The following is a 17,607-nucleotide window of genomic DNA, read 5'->3' on the forward strand; positions in this document are numbered from 1 at the left end:
CTCCAACTCGCCCTCCCCGACAGGGTGTGGACCCCAGACGTACCGTTTATCGCCTTACCCCCTCTCTTTTTGGCAGTTGTGGGTGGGTGGGTGCTACGGGGGGTGTCCGTTCTATGTCAGTTCATGTTGCTACCCAGGTAGCGGCGGCAACCCCTTTTCCCTCCCTCCCCTTGCCTCCTTGCCTACCTGCCCTCCCTGCGAAGTCTGTTATGACGTAGTTGTGGCGATATCCGCGTAGGGAGTCAACCCCCAAGTGCTGCTCAGCACATAAGCCCCCACCCCCCTCCCCCGGCCATTCCCCCTCCCCCCCCGGCACAACTGACTCCACAATTTTCCAACAGGAGCTGGATGTGCCCGGATCCGATCACCCTGCGGTATTGACGTTACGGGATACGGACAGCGTGCAGGTATGTCTGTCTGCCTGTCGGTCGGCCCCCCCTACTCCTGGGCCCCCTCTCGACTCCATTTCCTCTCACCTTCCCCCTCCCCTTTCCCCGCACCGTAAACTGACTTGTGAATGGCCCGCTTCAACTCCAATTGAATAAAGCCGTACATCCAAACCCTCTCCCCCCCAGGAGCTCACTCGTCGCCTCCGGGGTTGTCGCCGTGTGGTACTGGCGGGTAACGGCGGCATCGCCATGGAGCTGGCTGGCGCATTGATGCAGCTACATGACCCGCTTCAGCACCCGCCGTACTTGCCACCGCCGTACTTGCCACCGCCACGGCCACCTGCACCGCCACCACCTCCAGGCGCTGCTGGCGGCGGCGGCGCCCCCACGTCGGTCGCCTCGCCGCCCTTGGGCCCCACACCCAGCGAGGTGGAACGGGCGGCGGCGGCGGCGGCGGAGGAGGAGGAGGAGGAGGAGGAGGAGGCGAATCGCTACTGGGGCGAGCGGCAACAGCGACAAGAAGACCAACGGCAACAGCAGCAGGGGCAGGGGCAGGCGCAGGGGCAGGCGCAGGGGCAGCGGGCGGAGGTGGTGTGGGTATTGAAACACGGTCACGTGGGGGATGCGTTCTTCGATCTGGATGCAGCGCAGTTCCTGCTGCAAGAGCGACTGCAGCCAGCGGCGGAAGCAGCGGCCGCGGCCCTGCCGGCCCCACCGCCGGCCCCACCGCCGGCCCACAGCGGCGGCGGCGGCAGTGGCAGCGGGCGCTGCACCTCAAGGGGGGGCAGTAGCATCAGCGCCCCTACCCGCAACCGCTCCGAGGGGGAGGGGGAGGGGGAGCGGGAGGAGGAAAGGGAGAGAAGCCGGGGGTGTGTGACGGGTCATGCCGCCGGCCCGGCATGGACGAAGGAGCTGATCCGAGGACTGGCCACGGAGAGAGAGTCGCAACCGCGGCCAGCAGCGGCAGCGATGCCCGCGGCGGCTGCGGCGGGGAGGGCCCCCGGCGGCGGCAGTAGCGGCGGCGGCAGCGGCGGTGGTGGCCCCGCCAACTTCCGGTTGGTTCTCGAATTCAGTACGACCGTCGCTCGTATTGACGCCGGTGGAGGCGATGGCGGCGGCGGCGAGGATGAGGGAACGGCAGCTGGCGGCGACAGTGTTTGGCCCGTGCATGTGACTCTTTCAAATGGAAAGGTGGGGCGCTGCGGTGGTGGACGATATTCGGTGGGGGGAGAGGGGGCCCCGGAATGGGTTTGTGTGTGTGATTGCGGATGTGGCTGAAGGGAAAAAGAGGACGTGACGGGCGGAAGAGATCAATCGCAACCCGCGTAAGCGTGCGTATGTATGTATGTGGACAGCGGAAAAGATTGAAAAGATTGCGTAGGCCAAAGAGGCTTATCCGTGTTTCATGACAGGTCGGCGTGTCGCTCTTGTTTTAAGCTCTCGAAGACGCTGACATGAGCTCGCTTCGGTTCGCACGGTAGGTAAGGCAGCAAACGTATCAGTGATGCAATGGCGGGCATTGGACTCAGTGTTGGGCGCTGTGCGGGTATAGGCGCGCATGAGACTGTGAGAGCGGCTGCTGGTACCCTCCATTCAAATACGAGTACGACTGATGTCGCGTACTCTTAGCCTAACACTAAATGGGACATCCAAAAGCTCATTGCAGCGTTGTTACAGCGTTATATCAGCAACACACGCCGCCGCTGCCGCGCGTCCGCTTCGGTACGGCCCCGTATGTTTTACGTCACAGGTGTACGGCGCGGACCTAGTGGTGTGCGGCATCGGCGTGGTGCCCGCCACCGAGTGGCTGCCCCCGGAGCTGACCCGTGGGTCAGAGGGGGGAGTGGCGGTGGACCGGCGGTTGCGGAGCAGTGACCCGCACGTGTTCGCCGCGGGGGACTGTTGCAGCGCCCAGTGGCCGGATGGGTCGCCACACTGGTTTCAAATGAGGCTGTGGACGCAGGTGCCAGGCTGCGGGATGGGTGGGGTGGGTTAAGGGTTGAAGAGGCAAGAGTGGGACGGGCCGGGGCGAAGGTTGCGGTGGCGGTTCGACGGGCGAAGGGGGATTTGCATGTGAGGCCAGCTGATATGGCCCGCGGCAGTATAGCAGCGTGCAGCAGCGGTCGGTCCGGAAAAATCCCCGGGTTTTGATTGTGGGTTCGCTGTTCTCCCCCACCCTCCCTGACCACTTTACCAATTCCCCTAACCCCCAACACCCCGCACACCCCGCCTCTCTAGGCCCGGGTGATGGGCAGCTTCGCCGCTCATTCCATGTTGCGTCCCGGGGTCGAGGAGGAGGAGGAGGAGGAGGGTGATGATAACCTGGCCTGCGGCTTCAACTTTGAGCTGTTCACCCATGTCACCCGCTTCCTAGGAGCAAAGGTACGGCTGGCGGGGGAAAGGGTATAATATCTTTTCGGGGAACGGGTCCTTGCGTGACGGCTGGCCTTGCGTGAGGCGTGCCAGCCGTCACGCTTTCATACACATGATACCGCGAATACATAGCGCTGGTTCGCGGGCTGATGGTGACGACCTTACAACAGGAAATGTGGGGCCTATTTGAACTTGACCAGACCGCACATGTGTGGCGCTGATAAAAGCATGGTTTGATGCTCGCTGCCGTCCGTACATGTGCCGTACTGTGTCCTGCCGCATCGTACTGTGCCATGCAGGTGGTGTTGCTGGGGCTTTATAACGGCCAACGGTTGGAGAACGAGCCAGCGGAGGATATCCGGATGTATAGCCGCACAAGCCCCGCTGCGGATGGAAGTGGAAACACGTTTGTCCGCGTGCTGCTGCTAAGAGGTCGTATGCAGGTAGGAGTACCAATAGGTGTAGGAGTATGTGTAGGATTAGGAGTTTGGTGAAAAATAGTGTGCTGGCCACTGTCAGGATGGGGCGGTGTACATGTGCAACGGCAATCCGTTGGGATCTGCTTTTGTTAACGAGCTTTCTGTTGAAGTGTCGTAGTGTGTGTTTTGGGTTGGTGCTCTGACGGCACTAACTGCCAACGGTGCTGCTTATGGTGAATCGCGGGTCAGGGGGTTTCACCCCCGATTCGGCCCTGTCCGGTCGCACGTCCGTCAGTCCGTCAGTCCGCCCGCCAGCCCAATCTTTAGCCATCCATGCACGCTGCTGCGCTGCTGCACGCAGGGCGCGGTCCTCATAGGGGAGACAGAGCTGGAGGAGGTAAGCGAAGAAGGCGCCGCTGAAAAGCCCGGACACCAAATTTGAAATTCGGGGAATCGTCTTGGGCCCCCTGGGGCGTACGGTACACGGTACAGAGTTAAGGTTGCGGGCAGGATCTTTGACCAATCGGAAGCACTGTACGGCATAGTTTAAACCTTGGTTCATCTTGTCTCGTCTGTTTTGCTTTCGCAGGCTCTGGAAAATGTCATATTGGATGGGCTGGATCTGTCAAGTTATGGGCCGCATATCCTAGACGAGGACTTCGAGCTGGAGCACGTCTTCGATTAGGCTGTTGTCCGGTGTGTGTCGTAGCCTACGGCCATAATAGTTGAAGAACTCTGATGATGCTAGCAAAACTGACGGACAAATTATGACCGCGCGTGATGCAAGCAGTTGATCAGCTGTCGATTCAGTTTCGGATAAGAGACGTGGTATGGCGCCAAAAATTCGAAAGTTTCGGGCAAGACGTTACATGTCGAATCCACAACCCCCAGTAGCAGTATAATTACGGGCCATGAAATTTCGGGGAATTCACTGAACGGTGATCTTGCCAGCCATGCCAACAGCCTGATGCGCCGCGCAGTGGTAGCTGTACTCGCCGGGGGTCGTCAGTCTGACGCTGTGCGTGTCGCCGTGGGTGCTCATGGGCTCATAGCGCGATATGGATTTCGCGTCGACGCCAGGCTGCGCAGGTTGGGGCAGGTGGGACATAATGGTGAGTCAGGCTGTGTCAGCACCATGCGCACCAAAACCGCAAGTCGAAAGCATCGATTGACGATTTACATTAATCGAAAATATGTCTATTTCCTGCTCAAGAGCTTCTTACCGGGACTGAATCAAAGACGACGTTATGCGGGAAGCCCGCGTTACCGACGAAGTCGACAGTCTCACCAGGCTTGACAGTCAGGGTGTCCGGAACGAAAACTGGGGCACCAGAGTCCGAGCCCACCTTAACCGTGGCGGCATCGGCAGACCGGGGGAAGGCCAGCGAGGCAAGCAACACAGCGAAGCTGCAGCATACCACGGCAGACTTAAGCGAGGCCACCTGGCGAAGTGCGCAGGTGCGGGAGGCAGAAACATGCTGAATGGTCTTCATCTTATGTGCTGTGCCTTAGACAATGCCCTTTGACCCAGTATGGACCGTTTAATTAACATTTCACAACCGGCGTAGAAAGGAACTCCAAGGTTGTTGCGACGATTGTACGGCAACAACTGTTCGACGTTCGACATTATGACGTTCTTGGTGGGGCGCAGGGAGGAGCGCTGGACGGCTACACAATCATCCGACACTGCACGACTCGACGTCACAAACTGCGAGACAAATTTGTCCGTCTTATATCTCAGCTTGCTGTGACAAGCTCCTCATCGACCCCTCCCCAGCCAGCTACTGTTCGAGCTACTGACGGCCGACAAAGTGCTCCCTGCAATGTGGTACTCGACTACTAGTTGCAAATAGTATTTGCGAAGCGGAAAGAAATGAAGTAGTGTCATCAGTGTGTGTGTGTGTGTGAGTGTGTGAGGAGCCGCGCTTAGCAGCGCGTGCGTGTGGGGCCACCTATCGGGGGCTAGCTCAAAGAGAAGGGGACTGGAGTCAGCGGCCCAGATTATATACTCTTTATTGTGTAGTCGGCACGGGAGCCGATACGATAGCTGTGGTGGTAAGCACGCGAGGAAAGCGAAATACCGAGACTGTCCAAGATTCTTGACGGAAGCTTGATGGCAGAAAGGCAAGGCAAGCGAATGGCACACGTGCGGGAAGCCTTCATCTTCCTGCCTACGTGGGTTCCCTGCAACCTCCCTCTCTCCCTCCCACCCATGCATTTCGACTTAGTGAAGGAACTCGCATGGCAGTAGAAGCGCTTAGGATATTGCATCTTGAAGTACGGGGTACGGAACGAGTACGACATATGAAGTGCCACTCACTCACTCACTCACTCACGCCAGCCGGGGCGCCTTCCCAGTCCCTGGCTGGGAGGCAACACAGCACCGCAGAAGACTGTCAACCATCCTAAGCGAGAGCCGCGCGAGAGGCGCCACACCACCTAACCAGGGCCTCTACTCTACATACTCAAAAGACGAGGCAAGGGAAGACCTACCCAGGCCAGACACGGCCCCTCAGAAGACTCTCCTAGCCCACGCAGCCAGCAAGGCAAGAAATACATGTAGGACCACGGGCCCGAGTCGCCACGCCACGAAAGCCGAGGCGCGGCTGAACAAAGAAATGAACGCACGCTGGTCCCTGAGCTGTTACCGCCGCTGGTAAGTATCACTGTAGTTGGTATAAAGATGCCACTTAAGTGAAAACTGAGCAGGTAAGTGGGATCCTAAGATAGGTCCGTTCCACGAGTGCTACAGGAGAGTAGAAGTGTGCACGTGAAAGCAAACGGTAGGCTGGGGGAACCTTTCGACCCTGTTCAAGGTCTCAAACAAAGGCTGCCCCCTCAGCTCCACATTATTCGGTTTTTTCAGTCCTACTACTCCGAAAGGTCTCTAGAGAGTCGCATGGTCGAGCTGACGTTTCTGAAGCATCTCTCAGGGTTAGGGAGGATACCGGATAATCGTGTGCTTTTCAGGGAGCTTGGTCAATGGCCCCTCCACTTTCACTTATCCACCGTTTTTGGAACAGGGGCATCCTTGTGAAAGGGACTGTGTTTCACAATGTTTTGCGTAAGGAGATGCGTCTTGCAGTGCGTTCTAATTCTACTGCCACCAACTGGGGTGCCACAATTCTAAGGGGCCTCAGGGGCCTAGGCCACTTCCCGGCGCTGCACCCGGACCTGGATGGAGAGGGCAAGGTCAACTTAAATACGTCGAACTGGAAATGTTGATTTGTTGATGACTGGCAGAGCCCACGACTTTTTGCAACACCCTCAACTGACAACCGTAAACCAGGGGTTAAGATTTGCCGGCATACCCATTGGATGGGACGTTGAAACACACGACGTGCTACATCCCTGCGAAGTTATACTTGTCACTGCTGCGGTTTCATTTAGGGGCGTGGCCTTTGAAGGTTAGCCGACCCGGCGGTCGGTCGCGCCAAGAGCGCTGATGTAGGGTCTGTGGCAGCAATAAGGCAGTAGGAGATGAGTCTCGTGTACCGCGTACAACGACCTAAGGAGGGCTTATCAACCTAGGTATACGTCAGGTTGATATAGAACCCGTCTCTGATATGAGGTCCGTCATGGAGATAGATGATCCGCGCGGACTTGCGCAGATTGTACACAACATCTGAATAGGCGACGAACGCTGAGAACTTCGTAGTAAGCCTGAGGTCGCTTACCCCAGTAGTGCTTGTTTACTATCGCACATTAGACCCAGAACCCTTCTTTTACTTTTCTGTTTCTTCATATTTCTGGCCCATGAGCCTCCTAGCTCGTCCGGGCCTTACGAGCTCTCGTGAACTTGCAATACTCCAACAATACAAGACGTCCTAGTCCTTACAGGTTTGCATCGCACCAAAATCTTCCATATTATTTTCAGAGCATTCCACATCATTTTAAAGGCCTTGCGGAAAACTGAAGCACAGTTATCAAGTGGCAATACGGTTGCCCTGACAGCAATTTACAGCACATGCTATTCGGTCCTTGCTACGTTAAACGAAGGATATTTTAAGTAAGGATCTACAGGAGTGCTATCAGGCGACATGGAGTTAAATGATCTGGGTTAACGTAGTAGGATGTCTAATCGAGAGAAGAATTGATCAAAGCCTTAATCCGCTGGGGTATGGATTGAACGTGCTGTCACATGGCAAAGGTTTAATGCAGTCTGAGGAACGTCTGGCGCCAGAGATTATACTCAAACGAATGTTACACGCCAATTCACAACCAAAAATCCAGCCACGCAAAATCTGGAATTTACTGAACAATGATCTTGCCGACCATGCCAGCACCCTGGTGCGGCTCGCAGTAGTAGCCGTACTCGCCCGGGGTAGTCAGCTTCACGCTGTACGTCTCGCCAGGGGCGTTCAGGAGGTCATCGCGAGAGATGGCATCCACGTTCACGCCAGCCTAGGAAAAATTCGTAGGGTGCAAAGGGCCGTGTCAGCATGCAAGCGAAAAAAGCCAAAATGCAGGCAAATCCCAAAGCTGAGGTATATTACTTACTGGGACGGCGTCCTCATCGAAGACAACGTTGTGCGGGAAGCCAGCGTTGTTGACGAAGTCGACGGTGTCACCAGACTTAATCGTGACGGTGGATGGCTCGAACACCAGGGCACCAGAGTCAGCACCCAGCTTCACGGTGGCAGCGTGGGCCGACAGAGTCACAGCCAGCGAAGCGACCGAGACACCAGCAACGGAGGCCACGCGGCTAACAGCGGCCTTCAGCGAGGCAACCGGGCGAACGGCGCCGGCGCGGGAGGCGGGAGCACGCAGAGTAGCCTTCATTTTTGATGATTTCGATGATACGCTGTCACCAGGTATGATTTCTGAAGTTTCACATGGCAGTTTATGGAGACGCAAGCGGTACGACGGATGAGGAGATTTCACAAGGCCCTGCAAACCACGACCTCAAACATCGGCTGCGTGCATTTTCCCTTGGATGGCATTTGTAATTGTATTCTACAAAGGGTCTTACCAATCTTCTGTAACATGTTGTCCATTATTTGTTCTTGTGCTGACTCAGGACTTGACGCCTTTCTCTACAATGGCTTAAACATCAATACGTGCTTCTGTGGACTTATTCCCTCGTGAATAATGTGCGCTGGAGAACTTGTAATCCCGCTTTCCAGCTATCTCAGCATGCCATGCGTGCAACTCGTCAAAGTACATGAATTACCGAAATGCATATACATTGTGGGTCCATGAAGTAGCACGATGCATGCTCGCTACTCTTTAAGGGCACCGAAGTTGTGCTTGAAAAGAAAGCCGCACACGCTTGCGCGCGTCATACTGAACCACCACCGCTTTCATGTTCGCAACACGTATACCTTAGGAGTTTACGGGTATGGTTCAGAAAGTCCACATGGTGAACCACGTTGGATTTCTTGGCAGTGACGCGGGGTTATCATTTGCATCCGCGACTTCTCTGCTACATGTTGCACTTGCTCCCCTTAGGGCAAGGGCGGGCCCCCGTTGACCAGGGAAGCAGTACACGCCTTGCAAACAGCTAACGGAAGGCAGCCAAAATGAAGCACATGCAATAGTGCTTAGCCGAAATTGCCCTGTTGGTAAAAAGACAGACCGCATGCAAGTCTCTTGCACTGCGCAACTCAGTTAGCAGCACGCCACGCATCAAGCGTCGCCACTTCACCAATTAAGGGCATCCGTCCGCTGAGTGCGAAAAGCAGTCAATCGCTGTTACGCCTCCCTCTCGGTGTTATACCCCCGGTCACCCCCAATCCCCCGACCCTCCGGCTACCCCAACAGTGCCGTCAGTGCTTCGACCAGAGTTGTGCTTCGACCACCGTCACACATTGTCATGCACGTTCACACTGTTCGGTATCACGTAAGGCTTTTGAAAATTATGCACAACTACAGGATGGACTCGCCACACCATCAACTGCTCGTCAAGTGCAAAACTCAGCCTATCTCGATCAAGTATTTGTCAAGTAAGCTTTGTACGTAGCATCTGAGCATCGTCAAACGTCAACGGAGAAGTGAAGTCCTTAAGCCTAAGCGCTAGTTCTGCTTAAATCTGCATGTAAGCTCGTGGTAAGCACAAACCAAATGCAAACCGGTAAGGATAAAAACGCTGGTACCGGGCAAGCTGTTTGGTATGTGGTTGGTTGTGTAAGCTCGTGGTAAGGCGCCGGCGGTCAGTGTCCGGTGAAAGCCAAGCTTCGCCCGTTGCCCATCCCATCCCATCCCTTACCACGCACATCCGGCCATTACGGGGCCAAAGCCGCAGCAACACCAGGTGGTGATTTAGCTTGAGCATGTGCACGAATATACTCAGCTAACTTGCCAATAACAGCAGCTCAGCTCTTAATCCAGCCCCCATTACACGGCCCAAAGCGCGCGAAATTCACACCAACTAAATGGATTTTTCCAGCCAATTCATAAGCGGGATGTGCAGTCTTGTCAGGCAAGGTGTGGCTCCAGCTGAGACACGACACGACATGACATGCCGCCGTTGTGCCTGCTGGCACAGCGCCACCAGCAGCCTGCACCTACGGAGGCTGAGGTTGTCACGACCCCCAGCCATGCTGCAGTGCCCTACTGGAGCATCAGGCGGCGATGATGCTCAAGCTCCTCCTCCTCCTCCTCCTGCTCACAGCTCCATGTCCGTGCCCCGTGTGTTGGGCATGAAGTGCATCCGTCGGAGCGCAAACTCCTTGCCGCGCAGGTGCAGCGACGAGACGCCCCACTGCGGGCGCAACACAAACCAAACCAAAGCAAAAGCAGTGGAGGTCGTTGAGGCGCAGTGAACCATGAACAAACAAGGGCAACTTCAAAGGCACCGCGGAGTGCGCCAACACGCGCCAACACTATTCATCTCGACCGGGAAACCCGACAGACGAGACAGTTTAACACAAGGCCCCCACGTTGCGTGTCTGGCTATCATGGAATCCCCCGCCTGCTTTCCCCCCCCCCACCTGGAAGTCCTCCCAATCGACATCCTTCTCCACGACCTCCACCAGCTCTGCGGGCTGGGGGACGCCCGTCTTTTGAAGCAAGCTGACGGGAAGCGGAGCTTTACACCGCGCAAAGGTGAAAAGATCCTGCAGGCCAGAGGGAGAGCAGGCACGCACCAACCAACAATACATCAACATGCGTGAGTCTACGCCAAAGAGCCACACAGTGCGAGACGTACGAGGCGACAAAACCACCACCGAACGACGACACATTATTGGGTCGTCCTCAGGTTGCCCCGCTGCCCCGCGCCTTTCTTGAACCCCTACCCACCCGTACCCACATTATGGCTAGATTAGATGCTAGACACAGCCCGCGGTAACAAAACTCTTCCTGCGCTTGTTGGCAATTCCCAGAAACGCAACCACTCCGTCCCTAACGTCTTAAAGCATGTGTGACATGGCAGCTATGAACTCTAAGTTCACATGCCCGCCGTGCGCACCTTGCCCTTTGGGTCATCACTCGTGGAGACGCAGCACAACTGGTAGCGCTCACTGCGGCGCACAGCACAGGAAGGGAGGACAAGGGCGAGAGATGGCTCTCGGGGGTGCTACAGGACAAGACAGGAGTAGCAAGTAAACGCCCTCCTAGAGTACGACGACGCTGACCGGGCTCAGGCTGACAGTCCATTGCACCATATGTATGCATACGAGAGGAACTGGTCGCATGCCGCACACACGGCATATATATGGAGCAATTCTCCGCTGAGGACCCGCCGCTGCTGCCGGCCGGTCCCTTCTCCCTTTGGAAACATCGTCACGATTGCCCATGACCAGCACCGCCATCGCCGTCCCCATCCCTAGAGCCGCCAACACAGGTCTAGAGAGAAATCCATGGCGCTGCGTCGGTCCCTCCTCTGCCTCATGCCGGTCCCCTCCCATTACAGGGCCGCAGCCGTAGCCCCGTCCATACCCGTATCCAGTACACCCGGCACCCCGTGTGTGTGCCCACACACCAGCGCCACCAACTGGGGGTGGACAGGACGCCTCTGGCACCTCCCGAGCAAAGGCCCATAAGAGCACCCTTCACCACGGGAGCAGGGTGCACCTCCCTCCCTCCCGCTACCCTCCCCTGCCCCCGCACCGATAACACGCCGTGCAGGTGCAAAACAAAATGCTCCCGACACGGCCGCCCCTCCTCCGCAGTCTCTCCGCACCTGTTCGTTTCCAAGAACAGCACCTCGCTACGCAGCCGGGCGCTGGTCCACCCCGGGTGCTTCATGCCCTTATCCGCTATGGCGGACAGCGTGTACTTGAGCCACGGCTCGTTGCACAAATTGAACTGAATGGATACCTCCTGGCTGATCCTGGACATACACACACGCATACACGCACACACACGCGCGCACCGAGAGAAATGGCATACGGCGCACACGGTGATTGTTGAAGCAGCGCCCCCTCCGCCAATGCTAAGGCGCACAAGATCAGACTTGGGTGATGGTTGTGTGTGCGCTGCATCGATCCTCCCCCTCCCCTACCCCTTCCCTTCCCCGGCCAAGGGTGGGCATACGGCCAGAGGGGCCCACGGGACCCTTCAATCGAACGACCTGAGGCCCTGCCCAAACCCCGGTGGGCCTCCCACTCCAGCCAGCTTCTCCGCGGTGCCCAATCACCGGTGGTCCAGCCAGCATCACAACCTTCCCCTCCAATATCCGTGCATGGCTCGCACACAGGAAGCCGGACAGCGGCGGTTTCAGACAGCGGCGCGAAGTCGCTTTCCTCCTCGTTCGTGCCTAAGACCCAGCCGACCGCGTGTCGCAAGCCCAAGCACCGGCACCATATACCCCACCGAACCCCCCCCAAAAAACCCACGCGGGCCCCAACACGTACTTGCTCTTGGCGCCCGTCGTGCGCGTGGTGATCTGCCGGTCCGACACCATGGGCTGTACGGTGGGGTACGGCGCTGGCACCTCATCCACGCAGGGTTGCAAGTCAATGGTGGCCCCGCTGCGGGTCGTCAACCAGCACCGCTCCACCTGAAGTCCGGGAAGGGGGCGGGACGGGAGCACACTACTGCGAGTCCAGAGCTGATCATGGGGCCGGGGGGCGAAGTGGATGTGTTTTCTGACATGCCGCAGGCCACATGGTGAGGTGAGGCGGAAGAGGGTCCTGGGGGTTCATGCTCTCCCCGCTGCGCAGCCGCTGGCACGGGGGCCGCCCATCAGGCCAGCGTCAGCGATGGGTTCACCCGCAAGCGATGAGGAACACGGCCTGGCGGACCACCGAGCGGCCGCATACCTCCCGACATAATGCTGTGCTGTCGCGGGGCCGACATGCTGTTAGGGTGCTGTTAGGAGGGCAACCAATGGAGGGCAACCGGCACTGGGACCGGAGCTGATGTTGCTGCGGCGGCTGCAGTAGCTTTAGCTGTGGCAAGTACTTTTGCTAATATGGCGCTGTGCAGCCAACGCCTCGCTTGCTGACAGAAGCATCGTTTTACTGTTGCCGTGCGTCGTCGAGTCCCTATACTCTTACTAGGGTTATGAGGTTGCGTCGAGAGTGGTCGTTCCCCTCCTAAGCAGCACTGGCATTGAGGAGTTGTAGGGCGGCCAGACCCGTACCTGGTACGAGCAACCATCGCCTGGGGAGCACCAGAGCCGTGACTTTACAAACCGTGCCCGGGAGTTGTACTTCTCCTGGGGCGGCAACAGCTTCAGCAGCGCCCGGAATTCCGCAACCGTGTTTGGCGGGTGCGAGAGATAATGTGCGTAGAATCCCAAGTGCATCAGAACTGCTACCAGGTCCGAATCTGCGGTGTATACCGTGTCCCCCCATATTTGTCGAGCTTTGACCTGCGTGAAGCATCCCGCCGGGGAAAATGCCACGAGGTCATGATGCATGCAGTAGGTATGAACGCGTTAACGGGTGAATCGATGAACCGGCAATGAGTGGCATGTCCATCATCGCGTGCATTTTGAGGTTCCCTTTTCATTCCCGGTAAGCCAAATTCCTTGGTGCCATGGTCCACCCGGAATGGCATGGTGTAAGAAACCTGGGAAACGAAACGCCTCTTCTTTTACGTGCAATTGACCATCAACAGGTCTGGAACGCAGCTACACAGCCCGCAGCATTGCGCTCCAATTTTGAGATAATAATAGTACTTACTCGTTTGTTGTCCTTAGTCATGTGCTCAGGCGCTATTACAACCTGCAAGCGACATCGACCCAACAGACTATTGGTCAGCCGTGACACGCAGGCTTTTGCAGGTGCAATCCACTGACCTCGACCGTTTGTTCTCCTTTCTTGTAAAGTTCTTGAAGGCTTGGCAGTGGCTCATCTGCTCGATATGCTATGATAGGCCATCGCCCACCGTCTGCAAGCAGCAACAAACGTCAAGTCCGAATCTTAGACTATGTACAAGCTGAACGACACCATGTAGCTATGTTGAACGCCGTCTCCCAACTTGACCAATGCTTGCTCACCTCTGCGCGACATTCTTTTCCCAAGACAGCTCGTTGCGCAACCGTGTCAAGAGCGACCACTCCCAACAACCTGAAAGAAGAAAAATCACAGCGAAGATACACAAGAGTGCTCCGCTAGGAACGGCTAATTGTCTTCCTCCAGCTGACGGCTAACCCGAAACACTCGTATCGAGACGTCTTGACAAACCAGCAGGTTCCCAACCAGGCATTGTTGCATGAGTTTCAATATAACAGTCAACAAACCCTATTCTAAACCATACCATATGTACCATAACCCGATTAACAGTACTCAAGAGAAGCATGTTTACAGCCACTACACCTCCTCAGCGGCTAACTGCCAAAGACGAGTTAAACATATCGGTTCAGACACACTCCAATACCTTCCTTCTACAATGCTCACCGAAGCTGGGCCCAAGGGCTATCCACGAGGCCGCCGCTCGCCCACGTAGCTCTTCGGTTGGGCTGCCTTCCGGATGTAGATCTGCTAGGGTTTAACGTTCATTTGCATGTGATGGACTGACGAACACTTGGACAAAGCAGAGCAATCCCGCCGATTCAACACGGAGTGAATCCTAAGCAACCATGCAAGAAGGTGTGCTGATGTATATAATATTAACGCAAAGCACAGCATGAGAATGGCGACGCAAGACCAATTGATGCATAGCCAAAAGAGGGATGCACATGGGGATGCTTCGAAACCGTACGTCTACGTTTTGTTTAAGGACTTGCTCCCAAGAAGCAGCTATAAGCATGGCACCTTCTTCAAAAGCAGCGCTTTACAGGTCGTTCATCCTGCCTTAAACGCATGCCACGCTCTTACTGTTGTGTGTCTCCTGATCGACACCAGTTTTTGCGCGACGTATGGATTTAGCATAGCCTGACAGTACCGGCGTTGACTACATAGGCCATGTGTGCTGTTCCATTTCTGCGGTAATCTTGTCGAAAGGCCAACCGCAATACCGAGAGGTTATTCGCAAATGCCGCCATACTCAAATCTGCAGCTTCTGAAGCTGCATTACAGAGAGTTTTTACGCAAGACAGCAGCCTACCATCGTGGCGATGGTGGCGACGCTTGCGCACATACATATTACGTTGAACGCGCGTGGTCGGAAGCTTCATTTGAGGATTCCCTCACTAAGCTGTCCCAGGTTCTCTCAACAGTGGATATTGCAGAATTGCGTGCATCGTATCATGCGCGCAAAGAACGTGCGAAGGAGCGGCTGCGCCGAGCGTTTGATGCTAAACTTTCGCGCCTGGGCAATTTCCTCAACAGCGTAGACGAGTCTTCCTCCAGCAATTCCAAGGAGGCATTCCTTTCATCTCCACGCGGTGTTTTACCGCAACTCCCCACGGAGGAAAGTGTAGCTTCAGTTGAGCGCCGCGACCTGGTAGCAAGCACCAGCGGCACCAGTTCAGACCTTCAGCAGCTTTACGGCACGAACGGCTTCCTGAGGGTGAGTGCTTACTTTCGTAAGTCATACCTGACTTGTGGTATGACACGAGGGTGTTCCGAAGGGGGCGACAATCCATGAGCTAAGCCTGCTGCTTCGAAATGATGCGTGGAGTTGACAGTACCATTCCGTTTTGGGTAGTATCGGATAAGAGTTGTAATGCGATACAGTGGATGCGCTGCGATGATGATCGGCGTGCAGGGAGCAAGGGAGTCTTTAGTCCTGGTCGCCATGGGTTCAGCACCAGCGCTACAGACTTGTGTCCCATGTTCCTCCTTTTTCCATTTCATTGCTACTCGTCACCCCAAAATCCCTCGCACAATCCCACACCAACCCCCCTTTGTCTTATCCCTCAGCGTACTGTGCTGTACCTTCTGGGCAACGCAGCGCGCACCTACATGACCAATCTCAACGCAACGCGGGTGGAGGGAATGGAATCAATGGCTGCAGCCCTGCAGCGACCCGCGGGTCAGGCTCTCATCACGGTGTCCAACCACGTGGCCGCGCTGGACGATCCGCTGGTGGTTTCAGCGCTACTGCCCGAGGGCGCCTTGGAGCGGCCGGAAAGTATCAGGTGCTGCGGGGGCTTTGGAGGGGGGGGGCCACAGAACGTCATAGGTGTCCCGCAGGGGCTAGCACAGGACTTAGGGACTTGGCGCCGCGAGGTTACGGTTGAGGACCCCATCGGCACCCCCAAGGTGCACTTAACTATATTAACTGGGGCTGGTGTGGGTTAGGTCGTTTTTAGCGACTCTACCGCTTTAGAGGTTTACCAGCCACCGGAGAGTTTCCGTTCACGGCTGGCATCATCCACACCAGCAGGCGTTAATCTTGGAGGGTGGGATTGAGTGGTTGTTGCAGGAAGAAGTTGATCGGGACTATCTGGCCTGCCATTATTATTGGGAGTCTACGTGGTGCCGTGTGTGTCCTGCTGTGCTATTGGCATGGTTGCAGTAGTATAGACGGGTGCTCGGACGACACCCGCTGAATAGGGGTAAGCCATCCCATAAGCCATCTCATTACCCTACCTCGCGCATCCATCCTTCCATCCGTCTTTTCGGTCTGGGTCAATCCGACTTTGTTACCACTTCCAAACCGCTCAGGTGGACTCTCTGCGCCACCGACCGCTGCTTCCGCTACCGGGCGCTGGTGCCGCTGTTCCGCGCTGCCAAGGTGCTACCGGTGGTGCGTGGTGGCGGCATGGCGCAGCCGGGCATGGCAGCAGCGGAGGCGCGCCTCGCGGCCGGCGAGTGGGTGCACATATTTCCCGAGGGGACTCGCTCGCCGGACGGCGTGACGCTGGGCTCGGTGCGTAAGGGTGTTGGCCGGCTGGTGGCTTCGGTACCGGCAGACGCGCCGCCGCCGCTTGTCGTGCCATTCGTGCACCGAGGCATGGAGGACGTGATGCCACGTGGCGCAGTGTTACCGGCTGTGGGCCAGCAGGTAGGTGGGGCTGAGAGGTGCCCATGTAAGTGAGAGCAGGAGGGCGCGCAGAGCGGCTGGGGCAGAGAGTTCTTTACCTTATGTATGAATGTGTGGGTGGGTAGGTAGGAGGCTATTATGCAGGTGCAGGCGGGGGGGAAAGGGTAGGCTGGGCGGCTGGTGGGTGGCGGATCTCTGTGAAGCCTTGCACGTCGCGGCTAGGTGGTCGGTTGCTGCAAGCTTTACAATACTTCTGTTGTGGGACTTCTGGGAAATTACTCTATGAAATGATGCCCCCGGTATGCCCTCCCGCTTTCCATCTGTACCGTCCTTCCTCCAGATTGACGTCCTGGTGGGGGCGCCCATTCCTGTTGCCGACATTCTCTCTGCGGCACGTGCTGAGGGCTGGTCAGCGGACCGCCTGCACACGGCCGTTGCAGCACGCGTGGCGCACGGCCTCAAGGACCTGCGACGCCGACTAGACGCGCGGCGCGCGGGGCTGCCGGATCCCGGACCCAGCCCCCCCGAGCCCCTTTCCACTTGCTCCGTTAGCATTTTGGACCAGTTCGATCACTCGGACCTGGCGCTGGCGGCCCGCCTGCGAGATGAGCGCCGCCGTGGCAGTCGTGGCGGCGGCGTGTCGGCGACTTGGGAGCGACTCAAGTCCCGAATGGCACTCCAGCATCGAACATGGGCGACGCAGGGCGTGGCAGCGGCGGCGGTAGCGCCGACCGCGACGCTGGCACCAGCAGCGAACGGGCCTGTTCCCGGGACTTGTTGTTCAACAAGAGCGGGGGACTCAGTTGGAGGGACGGCGGCGGGCGGGGGGGGAAGGTCCGGTGGGCTGTGGACGGGTGCGGGAGTGAGTGCATGGTCCTTCTCTTCGCCGTACATGCAAGAGCTTTTCGGGACGGGCGTGGGGCAGGGCGCTGGGCTGGTGCGCCAGGGGGGAGAACCCCATGTAGCGGCGGTGGGCCCGGGTGGCCCGGTAGCTGAGGGGCCGGGGCGATGGTGGCCCCGGGCCGGTGTTTCAGCGAGTGGACGTACCCTTGACCCCGTGGTGGCGTTTTGACGTTCACTCGGCACGGTGACGCGCTCACATTTGCTTTTGCTTCCAGGGTAGGAAAGCGGCCGACGGGTTTGACGCGCTGCACATTGCATAG

At 57.2% G+C, this 17,607-nt stretch overlaps 5 protein-coding genes across 5 annotated transcripts in view; 2 read left to right on the forward strand and 3 right to left on the reverse strand.

Moving 5' to 3' along the window:
- Nucleotides 1-3,623, forward strand: part of VOLCADRAFT_116157 (uncharacterized protein) — a gene marked incomplete at both ends in the record, with an annotated part of 5,824 nt that extends 2,201 nt beyond the window's left edge. Inside the window, 6 exons of the mRNA XM_002946677.1 lie at nt 342-407; nt 576-1,580; nt 2,140-2,376; nt 2,628-2,771; nt 3,062-3,205; nt 3,543-3,623. Of these exons, the coding sequence (XP_002946723.1) occupies nt 342-407; nt 576-1,580; nt 2,140-2,376; nt 2,628-2,771; nt 3,062-3,205; nt 3,543-3,623 (1,677 nt within the window). The remainder of the gene's footprint in view (nt 1-341; nt 408-575; nt 1,581-2,139; nt 2,377-2,627; nt 2,772-3,061; nt 3,206-3,542) is intronic.
- A 486-nt stretch (nt 3,624-4,109) lies between these two features.
- On the reverse strand, nt 4,110-6,926 carry VOLCADRAFT_86971 (uncharacterized protein; the record flags this gene model as incomplete). Its single annotated transcript, XM_002946858.1, has 4 exons — nt 4,110-4,262; nt 4,405-4,623; nt 6,599-6,635; nt 6,859-6,926. The coding sequence occupies 4 exons, from the start codon at nt 6,924-6,926 to the stop codon at nt 4,110-4,112; spliced, it is 477 nt and encodes a 158-aa protein (XP_002946904.1).
- A 303-nt stretch (nt 6,927-7,229) lies between these two features.
- Nucleotides 7,230-7,991, reverse strand: VOLCADRAFT_72905 (uncharacterized protein). Its single transcript, XM_002946859.1, has 2 exons — nt 7,682-7,991; nt 7,230-7,585 (listed from the first exon to the last, which is right to left on the reverse strand). The coding sequence occupies exons 1-2, from the start codon at nt 7,961-7,963 to the stop codon at nt 7,433-7,435; spliced, it is 435 nt and encodes a 144-aa protein (XP_002946905.1). The 5' UTR covers nt 7,964-7,991; the 3' UTR covers nt 7,230-7,432.
- Nucleotides 7,992-8,488: 497 nt separating this feature from the next.
- Nucleotides 8,489-13,584, reverse strand: VOLCADRAFT_103146 (uncharacterized protein; the record flags this gene model as incomplete). Its single annotated transcript, XM_002946860.1, has 9 exons — nt 8,489-9,884; nt 10,114-10,239; nt 10,593-10,644; nt 11,307-11,456; nt 11,962-12,125; nt 12,711-12,941; nt 13,255-13,296; nt 13,371-13,462; nt 13,572-13,584. The coding sequence occupies 9 exons, from the start codon at nt 13,582-13,584 to the stop codon at nt 9,789-9,791; spliced, it is 966 nt and encodes a 321-aa protein (XP_002946906.1). The 3' UTR covers nt 8,489-9,788.
- A 779-nt stretch (nt 13,585-14,363) lies between these two features.
- Nucleotides 14,364-17,607, forward strand: VOLCADRAFT_103147 (uncharacterized protein; the record flags this gene model as incomplete). The annotated part of the gene is made up of 5 exons (XM_002946678.1): nt 14,364-15,025; nt 15,379-15,596; nt 16,126-16,465; nt 16,785-17,306; nt 17,563-17,607. Exons 1-5 carry the CDS (start codon nt 14,549-14,551, stop codon nt 17,605-17,607), a joined length of 1,602 nt encoding a protein of 533 aa, XP_002946724.1. The 5' UTR covers nt 14,364-14,548.

This window comes from Volvox carteri, assembly GCF_000143455.1.
Source record: "Volvox carteri f. nagariensis unplaced genomic scaffold VOLCAscaffold_4, whole genome shotgun sequence".
NCBI classification, from domain to species: Eukaryota; Viridiplantae; Chlorophyta; class Chlorophyceae; order Chlamydomonadales; family Volvocaceae; genus Volvox; species Volvox carteri.

Excerpts from the sequence above, each read along its gene's own strand:
- VOLCADRAFT_72905 (XM_002946859.1), bottom strand. The coding sequence starts at position 7,963 with ATGAAGGCTACTCTGCGTGCTCCCGCCTCCCGCGCCGGCGCCGTTCGC. Across the intron at positions 7,586-7,681 it reads TCGATGAGGACGCCGTCCCA|GCTGGCGTGAACGTGGATGC; the intron begins GTAAGTAATATA and ends AATTTTTCCTAG.